Below are 18,348 nucleotides of genomic sequence, written 5' to 3' on the forward strand. Positions count from 1 at the left end.
CCAGGCTCTCGGCCTCACGTGGACAGGTGCTGGCTTGGGTAGTAGGTGGCCATCAGCTGTGACTGGTTGGCCATCAGCTGTAAACAATTAGCCACTGATATAAATGTCATGGCTACGCTAGGGGGTTGGTTGGTTGGCAGAGAAGCAGATAGAGGATTGCGGCTAGCGAGTGGGGTTAGCAGCCACGGATGGCAGATTGTGGATCCTACTCCCTGTGTCTTGCCCGGCCACCAGCGAGACTGGGGTGCAGGAAAACCCCTCGTTGAGGTACTGGCAGGTGTTTGCTTTTGTGTCTCGCCCGGCCGTCAGAGAGAATACAGTGGTATGACTCCCCCATTTATGGCTCCGTGGGTGTTCCTTTTTGGCCTCACCATGTCCTGCATTCTTATGTGGGGAGCGGGAGCTGAGTCCCTGCATTACAGTGGTCCATCCACACAAAGGTATATTATTCAGCCTTGAAAAGGAAGGAAATTCTGACACACACTACAACATAGATAAACCTCAGGGCATTATGCTCAGTGAAATAAGCCAGACACACAGGACAAATACTGCATGATTCCACTGATATGAGGGCCCTGGAGTAGTCAGACCATAGAGACAGAAAGTAGAATGGCGGCTGCCAGGGGTGGGGGAGGGGGGAACAGGGAGCTGCTGTTCAATGGGGACTGAGTTCCAGTGTTGAAAGATCAGAAAGTTCTGGAGAAGACAGTAGCGATGGATCCACAACAATGTGAACATATTTAATGCCACTAAACTTGACATTTAAAAACGGTTAAAATGGTCAACTTTATGTTTTGTATATTTTGCTACAATTAAAAACACTCATAATACATGTTTACTATGGAGTCAAAAGCGAATAGTCAAAGAGCATAGAGAGGACAAGAAAAAAATTGTCCTTAAGACCCAACAGGAAACAGGGCTGCTCCTGAGACCTCCCCTTAGTAGTAAGCTTCCTGGCAGCCAAGGCCAAAAGGGAAATTTAAGGGTGCCACAGTGCTCCTTGTTTGATAAGAGGAAGTCATCTAGGTCACTGGGAAACGTACACTTGTTTTTGGCACAAACTGTTAGGAGGAATTTTAACTTGATCAGTTCATATTTATAACTATCACTTCCCCAGGGCTGACACAATGCCAAACACTGGACTGAGAATTTCCAGGGGTTTTTATTTTCTTTAGCCATGCTCTATAGATAAGGAAACTCAGGCCCAGAGGAGGCAAATGATCTGCCCAAGGTCACAGCACCAGTACAAGGGGGCGGGGATCTGAGCCCCGGTGTCTAGCTCCGGGAGTCCTTCAATTTGTCCATGTCTAGTGGGCACCTGCGAGCCTCCCAGCTCCTGTCACTGGCACTGGGATGTTGGTGAACAAGACCAACAAAGGTCCGATCTGCGTGTGGCCAACATTCCAGGGGAAGGAAGAGATAAGAACAAATCAAAAAGACAACATGGGCCCTGTGAAGGACAGGGACAGGGGCACCCCTCTGGCAAGACCGTCAGAGCAGGCCTCACCGAGGAGGGGACACTTCAGCTGAACCTTGTCTGGAAGACACATGGTGGCTGGCAAAGATCTGGGAAATGGAATCCAGTGGAGGGAGCAGCACAGGCAAAGACCCGGAAGCAAGAAGCAGCTTGACACATTGTCACTGGCACCAGGGAACAAGGAAGAGAGGGACAGGACGTGAGGGGAGGAGCAGGAGGAGAAAAGTCAGGTGAGGGGACAAGAAAATCAAGGCAGGAGAGAAGCTAGAAAGAGCAGTAAGAGCAGTTACCCGTTTCCAGTACCCCAGACCTCAGCAAAGTACCCAGGAAATTTAGTAGACGTTGTTCCAGCAGGGTGGTGGGGCCACCGCTAGGCCACAGCACAGTGGGAACTCAAGAAGGGACTGAGACACCCCTCTCAAGAAGTCTGAGGAAGATTCCAGTCATATAAAGTACAAAACCAAGTCAAACCTAAACAGTATCACTTAGGGAACACGAATGCAGCAGGCAGGACCAGAAAGCCAAGCCGCGTGGTAACTGTCCAAGTCGGGCAGAGAGAGGCAGGTTGAGAACAGGGGAGCTGGGGGTGGGGCGGGCGGGCGGGGGTCCTCCTGATTCTCCCAGGTGGGGGTGACGCCGCAAGGCATGTATGCTTTCACGTACTTTTTGTATGCGTGCTTTCTCACAATAAAAGAGACTTCTTACAGAAAATGAGAGCGAATTACAGTAGTCTAGAAAAAGGAAACAAAGGCCAGAGACGGTTTCAGCAGAAGAAATGGAGAGGAGGGAGGGAGGTGAAAAGTGGTCACAAATCATCAAAAAAAAGTGATGGAGTTTGGCTTCTGTCTTTAAAGTCAGATTTTCCTTCAGTTCCCTGTGGGCAAAAGTTTGAATAACTGACGCTATCCTTTGCAAAAAGTCAAGTCAGGCCATGAAGGGTGAGCTACATCCAGGGCAGGGGGTTTGTGGAAGGGCCTGAGCAGGTCAGGCCTGGGGTGAGACGGGCAAGGCAGAGCACAGGCGGGGCAGCCTGAGGTCTCCAAGGAAGAGGGAGGAGCTGCGCCCTGAGCACAGAGGACACTGGGTCTCAGCAAACACTGGGTACAAGGTACTGGAAAGCAGCGAGGTCCCAGGTGGAACAAAGAGGGTGCCTGGGGCCCCGTATCCTCAAACGCTCATTGGCACCTGTGGACCTTCAACGGGTAAGCTCATGAAAACAAAACACTGGGAAAAATCACCCTTCAATTGGAATAGCCAGGTTTTTCCCTCTCCTCCCTTAAAAAAAAAAAAAAAAAAGAGAGAGATGAATAAAAAGGTCCTTAAACCCTGGGTGAGAGCTGACCCTGCATATATAATCACTAATCTCATTAGCAACACAAGCAGGTGAAAAATTACAAAGATGAATGTCCATGACTTACAATCAACCTTTGGGAAAAGAAAATGTTGCTTCTGGCACCAAGAATGAGCTGATATTTTCCTTCCCCGCAATTCACGACTTTGGAAAGAGGAAACACTCCTAGGGTGGAGTGATGAGAAATGGCTGTAGCAGCAGCCAAGACTGAGCTCACTGCTCCCCCACCTGGCGTCCCCATGCCCCCCACCCAGCCCCAGACGCAAGGGCGTCACTCCCTCGACCTCTCCCTCTCTCTGTGAAACCCTGAGGCACCCTCCATCCAGTCTGCCCACAGTCCTGCCGCTGGGCACTTCCAGCTCATCTTCCAGCTCCGCTCAAAACCCTGAATGGTTCCTTGTCCCCTCTGGTCCCTTTGAGAGCCTGAGCAAAGCTACGAGGGACAATCTAACGCCCTCAAGAAGGGACTGAAGACACCCACAGAAGGAAAACACAATCATGACATGACGAGAGTCGCTATGGGGTATGCTCTGACCACCATCATATATCCACGCTCCTTCTAAGCACAGCCCCTGGATTTCATTCTGAGGTCCACCAACTCCCTGTCCCCCATTCAGTCTCCTCACTCCTCCCACAATGTCGCAAACTCAGCGATGAACACTGAGCCCATCTGAGTGCATGAGAATCAATTCAGGTGGGTCCCTGGGCAAACGGCCTCTCTCTTTCCCACTGTGTTAGACACGAGATGATTTATCACTGAGGATCCCTGAAGCCATCTTGTTGTCAGGTAGAGACTGTCTGAGGCTGGAGCAAACTCAAAAAAAAAAGAAAGAAAGAAAAATCAATAGGTGGGAAAAAGAGAAACAGAGTCATCGTGATAGCTGTTGAGCACCTGGATCCAACCACGCCTGAAGAAATTAAAAGAACTAAACTTTGCAATGACATAAACCCATTTTGTTTAAGCTAACTTGGACCAAATTTTCTGTCACTTGTGAGCAAGAGTCGTAACAGACATATGGACATATAACAAAAACAGCTGTGTACCACTTTAAGGGTACACAGAATCCCCGGAGATGACTTGTGGGCCCCGGTGGAAGGTCCCTGGCCCAAGGATAAAGTGAACATTCAAAGTTCACATAACAGTGACATTCAAAGTCCTTCACTATCCTGCCCCCATGCATCTTTCCTAAGCCATTTCCCTCTGTTGCCCTCCACGTGTCCAATTCCTGCTAAACGGGAAGACTCTAGTTTTTGACCCCTTATCTTTGTTCATATCATTATCCCAATTCAGGATGCCCTCCATTCTAAATCTCTGCACACCTAAATTCCACCCCCTACTTTAAGGCCAAGCCACAAGGATGGGTGGCTGGATGAATGGGTGGGTGGATGCCAATGGATGGATGGAAGGAAGGGCGGGTGGGTGGATGAGTGGGTGTGTGCAACGGATGGATACGATGGATGGTGAGTGGACAGATGGCTGGAAGGGTAAGTGGATGGAAGGAAGGAAGGGAGGGAGGGATAGATTAGATGGGATGGGATGGCATGGGATGGGATGGGATGGATGGATGATGGTCGACAGACAGGTAGCAGATGGAGGACAGGTGGATGAGAAGATGAATTAGTAGAAGGGTAAATGAAGTGGTATGTGGATGGATAGTTGATAAAGACATGGATGGGTGAACAGATGAATGGTGACTGGATCGTGGATAAATGGGTGGGTGAATGGATGGCAGATGGAAGACGGATGGATGGGAAGGCGGGTCAATGGATGGATGAGTAACAAGCATATGGATAAATGTCTGATGGATGAGCAGGCGAGTGGGTGGAGAGATGGGTGAGGAGATGGAGGACGCATGGATGCCAAGGTGGGCTAACCAGCGGGGGCATCAGCATGGGGACGACCGGCTGAGGGATGGCTGGGTAACTGGGCAGGTGATGGGGTCAGAGGACAAGGGGTGCACGAATGGTGCATGAGTACATAGGTAGGTGGGCTAGCAGGGGGTTGAGTGAAGCTACAAACATTCTTGAAACTCAGTCAGTGGTCTTCCCAGGCCCCCTGGAAAAACCCAGAACAAGGCCAGTGCTCTCCCACAGGCCAGCCTCTCAGACAATTCTGCACCACAATGAACACCATAAAAAGCACAGCCCTGGAGCCAGACGGGCCTCACTCACAGCTCAGCAGAGCCGCCTCCCACAGTCCGACCACAGATCAGACACTCTGGCTCTCTGGGCCTCATTCTCCAGTACGTTAAATGGGAAACACGGATGGTGCTTCTCCTCCCAGGGTGCTTTGGGATTCAATTAAAAATCAGAGGCTAGCCCAAGGCACAGTACAGTCAGAGCTGACAATAATTTCTATCCTATTGAAAAAAATTGCTCCAGGGCCTCCTCTCATTTTATAAGACTAGGAAAATCCTGATATCAAAAGCAGACATGGATACTACAAGAAGGGAGAAGTATAGGCCAGTTTCACTTACGAATCTAGCTGCCAAGTCTTAAATAAAATATCAGAAAATTGAATCCAGCAGCATATTACAGGGATAATAATATACCGTGCACAAGTAGGGTTACCTCAGGAATGCAAGGGTAGTTCAATATTAAAACATCAATACAATTCAATAAAAGAAAAATTCTATGTGATCCTCTCACTAGATGTTAGAAAAAAAGGTATTCAATAAAATTCAACATTTTGTGATTTAAAATCCGAGAAATGTAATCTTCTTCTGGCAGAGGACTATCTACTAGGCTCCTGTGGGGGTGCTCCCTGCTGAGCAGGCAGAGAAAGGTTCACCCCTCTCCCCTGCCAGAAAATAAATGGGCTTTTGGGGGGATTTACTGGCTCCCCGAGAGAACACAAAGGTGGGATTTCAGGGGCTGCGGCAGGCCAGTGGGAGATAAGCTTTGGGGTCCACCTATCCTCCAGAACCTCCCAAACGTTGGCTCGGCCCCTTTCACCCCTTCTTCAGCCCCTGAAGTTGAGTCCAGGAGTGCAGTGCAGAGTCTACCTATGCTGAGAAACCAGCAGGAACTGAACTGCTCCCGGGAAGTGAGCACAGTCCGGGGGCCTGGACCAGGTTCTCACCCGTCTCTAAGCTCAAGCAGACATTCTCCTGTTTTCTTTTCTCCTCCTCCTTTTGATGCAAGAGGTTTTTTCAAGGGAAGCTTAAAGACCAGAGTCCTTTCTATAAGAGATGCAGGTACTTATGAGTCAGAGAGAGAGACAGAGAGAGAGAGACAGAGAGAGAGAGAGAGAGAATGAATGAGTCTGGGTGTGTGAAGGCATGTGGGCACGTGAGTGGGTATGGCGTAGGTGTGCACATGGAAGGTATGTTTAAGTGTGTAAAGCGTGGGTATAACTGTGTGAGACTGTGTGAGCAGACTGTGCATGTGAACTCTAAGTGTATATGTAAGAGAGCGTGTGCATGTGAGGTGAGTTTCAGCATCTGTGAGTGTGTCAGTCTGTGTAGTGGTGGGGCACGCATGCACACACAAGCACTGGGCCAAACTCTCCTGGCAGGGCCCCGCCCCTTCTCCAGCCCCAGCTGATGGGCCACGGCTCCCCACTGCCCCGACCACTCCCACTGCCTGGACCACGCTGCCTCCTGGGTCCCTCCATGAGTTGCTTCCGGCCCCCTGGACACATCCCTGGCCCACCTCATACACAGCTCACCGGAGCCCATCCGCTCCTCCAGCACCACTTCTGTGGGACGTCGGTACAGACAGCCCTCAGCTCCTGAAGAGCCCTGGATGGGCGCATTCTGCTGTCAGCTGCGTTTCACAGTTCCTGAGCCCTCCCCTCTAGACACCAGATGCCCATCACAGGCTGGGGCTGGCAGGCTCCTGCCCTCCACCTCGAGGTGACACCTCACACTGACTGATGTGTCTGCCTGCTGGTCTCCCTGACTGGCCTGTGACTCCTAAGACAGAGGTCCTGCTCTCCTGCTCAGCCCTAACCCAGGGGCAGGCCCATGGGGACACTCAAGAAAGCTTCTGGTGCGTAGGTAGAAATGGGTGGATCAATTAATTTGTGTGGCCGCAGCACAGGGCTGACCCAGACGTGCAGTGAGTTATAAATGTGAGTGCCACCAACACTCATCCCCAAAGGGCCTTCATACATGGAGAAAAACTTGCCTGAAGCCACCTAGCGAGTACGCGGGGAGCCACACAGTAACCCAGGGCACAGCCACCCTTACACAGAAACTCTTACCTCACCTGTCCTCCTTTTAGCCTCACAAGGCCTGGGATTCAGATGGAGGGGGAGGGACAGGGACAGGCAAAGAGAAACTATATGAGCCAGGAGACTTCCAAGCTTAGGGTGGGCACATTTAAATCATTTTGGGAGAATCAAGCAGGCTCAGAGAGAAAGGCAGAGACCAAGGAAGGAGGGTGTGAGGCAGGACGGTGGCACTGGAGTCCCCAGCTCCAGCTTCCCTGGGTCCCCACATCACTTGTCCTTCCCTGAGGACGCAGGGGAACCACTGTGAGGGCTGGGGTCCAGGCCGTGGACGGGCTGCCGCGCCACAGGCAAGGAAGGGCCACTTCTCCCACCCCAGGCCCAGGAACCATCACCACTCTCGGGGTATAAATGGGTCAGGCACAGCTGGCCTTGGGGTCATGGTGGGTACATGTCCAGGACAGACAGCTAATATCACAGCCTTCCCATCCCCAGCAGTCCATTAAACGAGTTTCCTGCTCTCATGAAAACATAAACTCAGTTCAAGAAAACAAGTTGCAGAGGGAGGGTGAGGGGACTGGAGCAAACTTCCCTCACATGGTCCTGCAGTTAATTAAGGGCCAACAGCCACGACTGTGGGTGTTACAGGTACTGCCCATGAAAAGTAATATTAATGAACTCCACTCACCTGGGCTTAGCAATTGAGTTTACAAGGCACTTTCCCATCTGGCCAGGCCTAGCTCCCCACCTCCTCCACGCACTGGGCCCAGCCTCACCTTGCCAGCCCGCACCGCCCTCTCCTTCAGAGCTGGAGCCCTGGCCCTATGCCCCAGCCAACCTGCTGCCCCTGGCATGGACCCCAGCTGCAGGATGCCCCTGGCTAAGTCATCTTCACCTCCAGGGCTCTGCACAGGTAGCAGGAAGGGTGCGGAGCTGGGGAGCACAGGGGACAGCCCCAGTGCCTGCATGACAATGGACATCAGCCACTACCTGAGAACCAGGGTCATAGTTTTGGAGAAGACATTCTGGCTGGAGGGGCTTCAACCTCCTCTCCCGGCCCAGCCCAGCAGGAAACATGCCAGAGGAGGGTGCAGAAAGTGGAAATAGTCCCGAGGAGGTGTGTGACAACCAGCCCGAGGGGCCTTTCCAAGTGGGGCTAGAGGTAAGGACGCACAGTGAGGTCAGAGCTCAGGCCAAGCCCCGTGATAAGGAATGACCCCTGTACATTTTCTTTCAACCAATCACAATCACAGAAAACTCCCAGTGCCTAAACACCTCCCTGATACGCACCAACCTTCCTTTTCAACAGAGACAGGGCAGGGCCCGCGGGCTCCAGGCTGGGCAGGGAACAGAAGGTGGCGAGGATTCAGGCCTGCTTTGCAGCTCTTGCCTTTATTTTAAAGGGTATTGCTGATTCAGGCCAAGTGACCCTGATTTCTATCTACAGCTGTGGTAAAAGGACTCCTTTTAAAAGAGTAAGTACACCAGGGGGAGGATTTTTAAAAATACATTTAGCATAATGTAAAGGCATGGGAGGTAGGACAACAGATGTGATTATGCTAATAGCTGCTTTATCAGAAGAGGAAGCCAACACCCACTAGATGCTTCCCAAGAAACAGCAAAAGCTCCCCTGGGGCCTGCCTCTATCAGCCCTGCAATCAGACCACAGCAGCAAGGGACCCTGGGGTGCCCAACAGACAAAGGGGCAGAATTAATCTGCTCTGAAGATCCACAGGGGAACAGATGAGCAGCACTGACCTACTCGGGCAGCGAGGACCAGGAAAGCTGACGAGTGACCAGCAGTGGTCTGAGGGAGTGGAGACAGGCAGGGGTCACGGAGGGTACAGTGTGGTTGTGCCTTTGAGGGTCTGCATGTGTCACGGTTTCCTGAGCCGGTCCTGGTCCTCAGGTGTCCTTGTCCTGCCTCTCCATGGTCCCCCTCTGCCTGTCCGGTGCATTCCCCAGTAGGCCACACTCTCCTGTTCAAAACCCGTCCCTGGCTCCTATTACTCTGACTACAGGCCACAGACTCATGGGGAGCTGGGGAGGTGTTCTCAGGGGCCCAAGAGTTCTCTACCAGAATGTTTTTCAATGCTGTGTTTTCGTTGTGAGGAGATTCTAAGAAGAACAGAATTTTCTGGATCACCAAAAGCTTACTTGGTGACCAAATACAGGGCTGGGCATTTAGTGCTGGGATGGGGAGGAAAGAAGAATCTGGGAGGCTTATCAAGCAAAGCCTAGGGCTGTGTCCCCACCTCAGAGCCTAGGGCTGCCTCTGCAGGCAAGGGCCTCAGCAAAAGTCCCGGGAGATGTAACCATGACTGTCAATAGAACCTAGTACCATGTATTCACTAAGCACCATACACTTGCCAAAGCCACACTTGGGCCTTCTCAGTCTTCACACCATCCCTACCAGGTGGGCACTACCACTAGGCCCCTTTTACAGATGGAGAAGCTGAACCTGGGAAAGAAAACCCTCATTATCCAGGATCATGTGACTCTGGCCATGCAAACACACCAGTGGCCCCTGTGCTTCCCACACACCAGCTGGGCCCTCACCCACTGTCACTCCACACTTCAGAGCCCTCTTCCCACATTCCAGGCCATTCGTGGGGACCAAATGACAGCAGAACCAGTAGGGTTGTCCCCAACCCACAGATGAGGAAACTGAGGACCCTAGGAGGTGAAGTGGCCTGACACCGGAAGGGCCTACCTGAGGCAAAGGTCTCCTGTGCCTGCAAGCAGCCACCCCACTCCCCGAGCACATGGGGGTCCACTGCCCGCCACCGTTTTGGCCAGGCCTAGACTCTTAGGTCCCCCAGCCCCAGTCCTGCGCAGGCAGGCAGCACCACTTCCTCTCCGGCACTGTAACTCGGGCGGGGTCACTCTGGCCTACAATACAGCCCCCCACAAAAAGCCAGACTCCCCACCCTCGAGGAAGGAAATAACCTTTCCCCAAACAAGTACTTTGATTGGAACAATCTCCATATATGAGAAGGCAGAGGCAGTTTCGCAATGTTTCCAAATTCCAATAACTGTGAGGACAATGGTACAAATGACCCATGGCTTGACCTGGGAGGGTCCCTGGAAGGGGACCAGCCCAAAGTAGGTGAATTAGTGATGTGTGCGTGCCAGCAGTACCCTGTAATCAAAGGGCAGCCCACCCAGGGTAGGACCTAGAGGTGAACATACCTGGCTCCCACTCCAGTTCTTCCTCCTCCTAGCTTCCCTCCAACCCACCTCTCTGAGAGAAGCTAGGTTTTCTCCTGTCCCTCCGTCGCCCTCCCTCACCCCCTACCTTCTTATCACAATGCCAGTAGCTCTTCCTCCGGGAAGCCCTCCCTGCTGACCACCCCCAGGACCTTGGCTGGATGCCTCCCGGCTGCCAGGGCCTCTGGGCCCTAACCAAAGCATTTCTGAACCTCCTGTGTAAGTCCCTGGAGCCCTCAGGACGGCCATGGGAGGGACCACGCTAGGGGCCACTGCTAGCACTGTGTGTGTGAGAGAAAACCCAAGGCCTTGGTCACACATCCCTGGTATGGGTGTCCAGGGAGCCACTAACCGGGCTTTCCCTGGCTGCTCCCAGCAACTCCTGGTCAGGGCTGTTAACCCTTCTGGAGGGACGCCACGACGCCCCACTGTAAGGCCTGGGGTCCTGTGGGTCCCAGCCTGCTCCCCCTCCACACACACACCCAGCAGGGGGCTGGGCGGGAGCTTTAAAATCTCAGTCCTCACCCCTCCCCAGATTGAATCCTGATCACACGCAGAATAAAATCAAACCCCAGACCCAGCCAAACCCCTGAGCGCCCCCTTGTTCACAGGGGCCCTGTCCTCCAGCCGCTCCTGGTCATTTGCATGTGCTGTGCCCACTCCCTGGCCTTCTCCACTGAAGCCAGCATCTGCACCACTGGCTTCTCCGACACTCCCCCTAGCACAGCCCCACCCCCACTCTCAGCCCCAGACCAGCCTGTCTGCTCTTCCTGGCAGGCACAACCAGCAGAGGACACCACAGTGAGCACCCACTGTCTCCTGTCTCTGTCACCCACCCACCGGAAAGCAAGCTCTGCTGGGGAAGAGGACATCACCTTGGTCACTGCTTCGTCCCCAGCAATTGGAACAGTGACCAGCACCCAGTATGTTCAATAACTATCTGTTCAATGAATGAATGGTCTCATTTCCTCCTTCCAACAACCCTGCGAGATACAGGTTATGGCACCCATTTAGAATGAGGGAACTGAGGCTCAGTGGGGGGGGGGGGTATCACTGGCCCAAAGGGAACACAATCTGTGAGTGGCCCAGCTGGGTCTGAACCTTGCAGGATACCAAAGCAGGGACTCCCGCCCCCCTCTGCTCCAGGCCCCCTGGGATCTGGACCTGTGGCTTGTCTCCCAGCCAACAGACTGCAGAAACAGGCTCAGGACCTAATGGTAAGTGCTACGATGCCCACCCAAAGGAGAGCCAGCAGTCAAATCACCAGAGGAAACACACCCACAGGAAGAGGGGGAGAAAGGGTGGATTTTTCTTTTGTCTACTTGCCAAACTTTGCAAAAAGTGACTTTGTTACCATCTAATTTTAATCACAGTGGAAACTTTTGTATACCAAGCCAGGAAGAACTCAGCCTGCTCTACCACAAGGTCAGTAAAGCAGGGAATTTAAAAACCATCCTTAAACACTTCTACTTACAATTCACAAATGAACAGTCACTCACCAACTGCTCAGCTGCTTTTGAGTTCAGTGTAATGTTCTGAACAGGCAATACACTAGCCTGGTTCAAAAACCAGAAAATATAAAAAGGCACACAATGGGAAGTGTCACCTAGCCTTGCACCCTTGTCCCGGACCTGCCCCACTTCCTCGGTAACCACAGCTGACCAGCACAGGCGGCTCCTCCCAGTTCATTTACGCACATCCAAGAACACGGGAATTGACATTTATTTTACAGTGGTAGCATGCTTTCCACACCATTCAGCACCTTCTTTTCTTGCCTTAGTGGATCCTAAAGACCTTTTCATGAGCGCACCCTCACTTTTCACAGCTGCATAATGTCTCATCATTAGGCTGTGCCAGCATCTGTTTAACCAGGGCATGTCGCCCTGGATCTCAAATGTCTGTTCACAGGCCTCTGTTCCCCATCGGCCTGTAACTTCTTATGGGTGAGAACTACCCCCGGCACAGGGCCTGGCACAGGGCTTGCTCTGATGAATGGTTATCAGGCAGCTCAGAACTTCTGCCAACATCCTCTCTACAGGGGCGCAAAGCTTGATCTTGCAAGCTAGGGAGGGTGTCTTAAAACAAATCATACGTCATGGCTCCCTGGCTCAAAACTTTGCAGCACCTTTCAGTCTCCGTGCCCCTGCCCCACCTGCCGTCCTCCAGCTGCTCTAGCCGCCGCACTTTGTTCCTTCACACATACCAAGCAAGGTCCCATCTCAGGCCCTTTGCACTGGCTGTGCCCTCTGCCGGGCATTCTCCCTCACCACTCCATCTCAGCTCAGACATGCCCCCCTCACAAGGACCTCCCCTGCCCACCAGATTTGGTCGCCCTGCTGGCTTAAAAGCTCCTTTACAGCATCTACACCTGTGGGAAATTAACAAATTCATTTCTTTGTTGACCAACTTACCCCAGAATATAAACTGCATGGGAGGAAAAGACAGCGTCTGTGCCGCCCACCACAAGCTCCCTGCTCAGACCGTGTCTGGCCCCACACGTGACTCCCACCCTCCGCCCAGGGCAGCCAGGCTCCTGGAGCAGCTCCTGCCTGACAGCAGTAACCCTCCTGACCCTCGAGGAGGTTGTGGGCTGGCAGAGCACAGCGCCAGGAGTCCTGTCACAGGCCGGAACTGCATGCCAGGGCAAGGCCTTCAGGGGGGTGCCCCTGAGAGTTCACGAAGCCAGAAAGTAAACCTCCAGGAGGTACATGGAAGAGGCTGGGCACTGACCACCATCCCCAAGTGCCATGTGCTACTGAGAGGACTGGTCCTCAGTCAGTCAGTCAACAAACCTTCAGGAGGCCACACACCATAGGGGCCTTAGCTCCCATGAACTCAGCCTCACTCACGCACATGGCAAACAAGAGCAAGCAGAGTCGTGGGAACTAGGGCTTGGAATAACTGTGCGGCTGCGCCACCCCTGCCACCCATCAGAGTGTGAGCCAGCCCTCCTCTTCCTGAGTCCCTCCTTGTGAAGGCTCTCATCCACAAGAACTACCAGGGGCTCACCGGGAAAATGCTCACCCCCACAGCCCCCAAAGGCAGGGCAAACATTGAATCTGATGTCCAAGAGGACACACCACAATGCCCCCGAGGCCATGCAAACTCTAGAGTCTCAGAAGTGTCCATCCTGGTGGTCATGGGATCACAGTGAACTTGGCCATCAAGACCAGAGTAGGACACTGCACTGGGCTTTCAGGCCAATTCAAAGGAAATTCAGTAGTCATCTTAGGCCCTGAACTTAGCTCCACCTTGACCTCTGCCCAGAACACAGTTTCATCTCCCTCAGCTGTTGTACAAGCATGTATTAAGCACCTGCTGTGTATCAGGCATGGATCTGGCTCAGGGAATTTGCCCAGAGTCAATGACACCAAGTACTTCCTCTCATGGATACGTGGAAGGGAGGCAAAGAGCTTGGCTTTACGGTCAGAAAAAAAGTAGGTTGAAATCCCAGCTATACCCTCTGCGTGCTGGGAGACCCCTTCTGAGCCTCTGTTTCCCCATCTGTCAAGTAGGGGTAAGAATGTGACCTTGCAGGAGCAGTGACAAGATCTGGGAAGGAAAGCAATGGATGAGGCCTGGCTTGGAGATCACTGCCCTCCTCGCATGGGGCCCCCGGGCCACTGTCTCCTACAGCCAGGCAGAAAAGTGCCTGCTGCCATCACGAGATGCCCTGGGTTCAGGTCCCTGGCGTGCCCTCGGTGCTCTGATGACTAAGACCTTGAATAGTACGAGGCTCCTTCAAGGCTTCCCCAGCCATGGGTGAGGGGACTAGACTACACCCACTTTGGGGTGGAAAATGCAGCAAAGACAGCCCTGTCTACACAGCAGGCACAGCCAACACAGAGTCCTATGCAGGCCAGGCAGGAGCCAAGAATGTGCAAGCAGGCTGGGTGGGGACTGTGGCCAAATGGTGCTCCTGCCCCACCCCCAGTGGCAGCAGGAGGGCAGCACCAGGCAATGGACATCTCCCAGGGATGTGGACCCCAAGCTGCCAGACCTTGTGATTTTTCAGGAGAAGACGGAAGTCCGCACTTTTATGTGAAACCTGCCAATTTGTAAATGCTGGCAGCTAATTAAATTTTTAAAAATAATAATAACATGGTTAAGAGCCAAACACAACATGCAGGGCCAGCCACAACCAGGGCTGGCAGGTTTGCACGACAGGAATAAGAGTTTTTGACTTCATCTATTCCCTGCCTAGTCCCAGATCATACAGCTCTGGATGCAGGAGGGGAGGGGAGGAAATGGAGGGAGCAATGAGGGCAACAGTTCCCAGTCCCTGCCTTCCTCCTGGGGGGATCTTCACCTCCATGAGCATGGGGAAGGGGAGGCCCAGAGCCCCAGTCACTCACCCACAAACACACCCATCGAGGCTTGCTTACCAAGGGGCTCTAGATGATGACCAGTACCCAAATCTTACTTTTCTTTTTCTGGCCTGCCACACGGCAACACCTGGAGGCTCAGAGCAGCTTTGGACTAGTCCAAGAGGCCGCCACAAGCTGAGGTGGGGCAAGACCTCAGGACAGCAAAGTAGGGAGGGAGGGCACCCCTGCTTGGGAAAGTGGGGAGGGGGAGAGGGTGCAGGGGGCGATAAGGAGTGAGAAGGCTGGCAGAGTTGTCCCACCCCTGCAGGCTGAGCACTGCTCTCTGTGCTCCCCACAGCTACCACCTTAAGGGAGTGTCAGCCAAAAGCCTCCCCCCACCCCAACTCCCACCGCACTCAGGAGAGCCCCAGGAGGCAGACTGTGTCCACAGAGGTGGGGGGCTGGGAAATGAAGTTGTTAGCATATGTGACTGTACAAGATTCATAGTGTGTGGGGGCCTGTTTGTGACTCCAGGTATGTGAGACATGTGTGAGACAAGAGACATGCGTGTGTGACAGACACATGTGTGGCAGACATGGGTGTTAGAGACGCACATGCGTTTAACAGAAACACAACTTTGATAAAGAGGCACGTATATCTGGGAGACACTGGTGTGCAAGACACGTGTGTATGGAGTGTGTGTGCGCAAAAGGGCCAACTGTGAGGAACGCAAACATGTGTGAGAGATGTGGCGTGTGTGTGGGGGGGTGTTCTGAGAGCTGGACTAAGAGACCAGAGGAACGGAGGGACAGAGACGGCAGCGGGTGCGCCCATGCAGTGTGCAGAACTTCTGGCTACCGGTGTGAGTGCGTGTGTGGCAGTGAGTGAGGCTGGGTGTGACGCGGGGGTGGTGCCCCACCTAGGGTTCCAGTCTTCCCCTCTCAGGGAGGGGATGGTGGGGAGTGGGGGTGGTGGTGACCGGGCCTCGCGACCTGCGGGGCGGTAGTGAAGCAATGGGACCAGGCTGGGGGCAGGGGGGAGACCGCTGGCGGGACCTGAAGGGTGGGGGGACCTGCCGGCGGATCCCTAGCCCCCGACACGGCGCCAGCCTAAGAGACCGCATCTCTCCAACGGGCACCGCGCGCTGCGCTCGGGCGCCGTCCCCGCGGCTGGGATCTGGGCGCGCGGCGCGCGTCCGTGGAGCCACCGAGCCGTCGGGGTGTGTGAGCGCCCAGAGCCAGGGACGGCGAGCTGCGGCTGGCCGGGACGCGGTGCTGGAGGGAAGGGGGAGCCAGGGCCGGGGTCCGCGCGAACTCACCGCGGGGCGCTTCGTACATCCGTCCGTCACGGCGTCCGTCCGGTGGCCCGTCGGTGCGTCCGGAGCCCGTGCGCCCCGAGCTGTGCGCGGCGCGGGGCGGGGCGGAGGCGTGGAGGGGCGGGCCTGAGCCGGCTCCGGGCCCCTTCCCCTGCCTCCGCCTCCGGGGCGGGATCTTGGCCGGGAAGGGGTGAGGGGTGGGGAGTGGGCGGCCTGGCGCCGCTCACTCCAAGCTGAGAAGTGCAAACCGTGGCCCAGAGATGGCAGTGCGGTGAGTTCGCCAAGCACCTCGACCCCTTCCCTGCCCCCCCATTTCCCCGCCCAGTCTAAACTCTGAATTCCAGATCTGGCACAGCTGCCCTCAGCTGGGGGTGCTTTGACCCTACCACCCCAGCCAACCTTGACGTCAGTGTCCCCACCTGGAAAATGGGCTCAGAAACTCTGAGCGCGTTGGGAGGTCTAAGGACCCAGGGTACAACACTGCCTAGAAGCAGGCCGACGTGAAAGGATCAGCGAGCAGGCGCAGCTTGGCCCCAGCCTTCACATGGACCTTGCTTCCTGCCGGGAGACTCCAGCACTTCAGCCAGCCGGCTGCACTTGACACTGCTACTGCAGGTCCTCGGGCACATGGTTCCTAGCCGCCAGCTTTGTGACAGTCTAGTTTTGTCGTTTTCCTCAGCCCACACATCTGCCTTTGACCACTGTGTGACCTCAACCAAGGCCTTGACCACTCTGAGCCCAGACTTCGCATCTCCTGAAAGGGTTAACTCTGGACTGTTGATGGGGAGACATAGAGAATCCCATGTCTTGCCCTCAGCATAGGGCCTAACAGGAGGTGAGCACCCAGCAACTTGTAAGCTCAAAACGTTAATTCCCATGACTCTGACGCCACAATCCAGGCAGGGTGGGTATCCCATGAGTTGGTTTCCACTCACCCCATTTGGCAAACTAGGAGCCTGTGCCTGGTAACGGGCCCCATGGGGAGCAGGCAGTTGGCAAGGGACTACCTCTCAGGCCCTTCCCCCTGACCAGGGGCTAACCCACCCACCCCCACCCCCCCAAAGCCCACACAGCAAAATCCAGCACTGTCAGACCAGGGCAAACATTCTGGCACCAGAGCAGTCCAGGTAAAAAGGGGACTGGCCTGAACCCACTGGGCCCTGCAGGCCTGGCCTCTGGGACAAGGGACCCCCCCTTCCCCATCGTCAACTTAAACAGTCCCAGAATCCAGTCAGGCCCAAGGTGAGTCAGGATGCTGGAATTCTGTCTTTCCATCTGTCGGTCACTCTCTGTTGTCCATCTCCTATCTCTGTCTGTCTGTCTCTCCTTTTATTGTAGTAAAATTCACATAGCATAAATTCACCATTTGAAAGTGTATACTTCAATTTAGAACATTAACAACTTTCTTATCTGCTCTTAGTCTCTCTCTTTCTCTCTTCCTCCCTCCATCCCTCCCTCCCTCCCTCTGTATTTCTCACTCTTCCCTCATCCTATCTCTTCCTTTCTGTGCCCCCCTTTCAGTTTTTATGTCAGTCTGTCTCTCCATCTTACTCTCTTCTTAATCTCTGCACTCCCTCTCACTCTGTCCCTTGGTCTCAGTCCTGGGGCTGTATTCTCCGGGACCTAAGGCCTAAACCAGGCCCTCTGGGACCTCAGGACCTCCTGGACCACCTCCCATCCCTGCCAGAAGACACATGGCCCTGCAGTTGCCATCTTGTATCTAGGTAGAAGCCATGGGCCCAAAGTGTGCCCGACCCCACCTCCACCCCAGGGGCCTCACTGTAGCCCCAGGATGGGTGACGCAGCCCAGAGCAAAGGCCAAGAGAAGGGAAGCCACTTGCCCAGGGTCACACAGCTAGGAGGAGGTAAAGCCAGGAAGTACCCAGGAGCTCAGACAGGGCTGGCACAGAGGCAGAGAGGGGGTGGAGGGTCCATCCTACCCCAGCTTTCTGCCTAAGCCTAAGCAGGCCCTTTGCTCTTTGGGCCCGTTTCCCCTAATGAGCTTGTTTTCCTCAGGACCTTTGCATTCGCTGTTCCCTCTGCCTGGAATACCCTTCCCTAGATCCCCATGGCTGGCTCATCCTTGCATTGAGATATAACTGAGAAGTCACCACCCCAAAGAGCCCTGACAACCCAGCAGAAGTAGCAACTGTTCTACCCTCTCTACTCCTCAGAATATGTGTCACTAACAGACTTCTATTCATTTGTAAATGACTATAGGATAGCCTGTGGTTAAGATCTTCATCACACATCAGCTGTGTGATCTTGGGCAAGTTACTTCTGGGCCTCGATTTCCTCAGCTGTAAAATGAACAGAATGACATCAGGGCCTATCATATGGGGTTGTTGGGAAGATTAAATGAATTCAAATATATAAGTACTTTGAACAGGGGTTGGCCCAAGGGGGGTGCTCAGTAAATATCTGATGAATAAGTGACAGATTGACTGCTTTGTCAGCAGCAGGCAGGCAGCCTGGGGCGATAGTCGACACCTGCCTCACTCCCCTGGGCAACTC

The 18,348-nt window shown here is 53.9% G+C and overlaps 1 protein-coding gene across 2 annotated transcripts in view; it reads right to left on the minus strand.

Annotated features, from left to right (window-relative positions):
- FBLN2 (fibulin 2) overlaps positions 1-15,992 on the minus strand; it is a 100,927-nt gene extending 84,935 nt beyond the window's left edge. For both annotated transcript variants that reach the window (XM_019718395.3, XM_019718394.3), the window contains exon 1: positions 15,838-15,992. In XM_019718395.3, coding sequence (XP_019573954.2) covers positions 15,838-15,856 — 19 coding nt within the window. In that variant the 5' untranslated portion in view covers positions 15,857-15,992. The remainder of the gene's footprint in view (positions 1-15,837) is intronic.
- Between the last annotated feature and the right edge of the window lie 2,356 nt (positions 15,993-18,348).

This window comes from Rhinolophus sinicus, chromosome 17 (assembly GCF_057876585.1).
Source record: "Rhinolophus sinicus isolate RSI-liver-muscle chromosome 17, RSI-T2T, whole genome shotgun sequence".
NCBI classification, from domain to species: domain Eukaryota; kingdom Metazoa; phylum Chordata; class Mammalia; order Chiroptera; family Rhinolophidae; genus Rhinolophus; species Rhinolophus sinicus.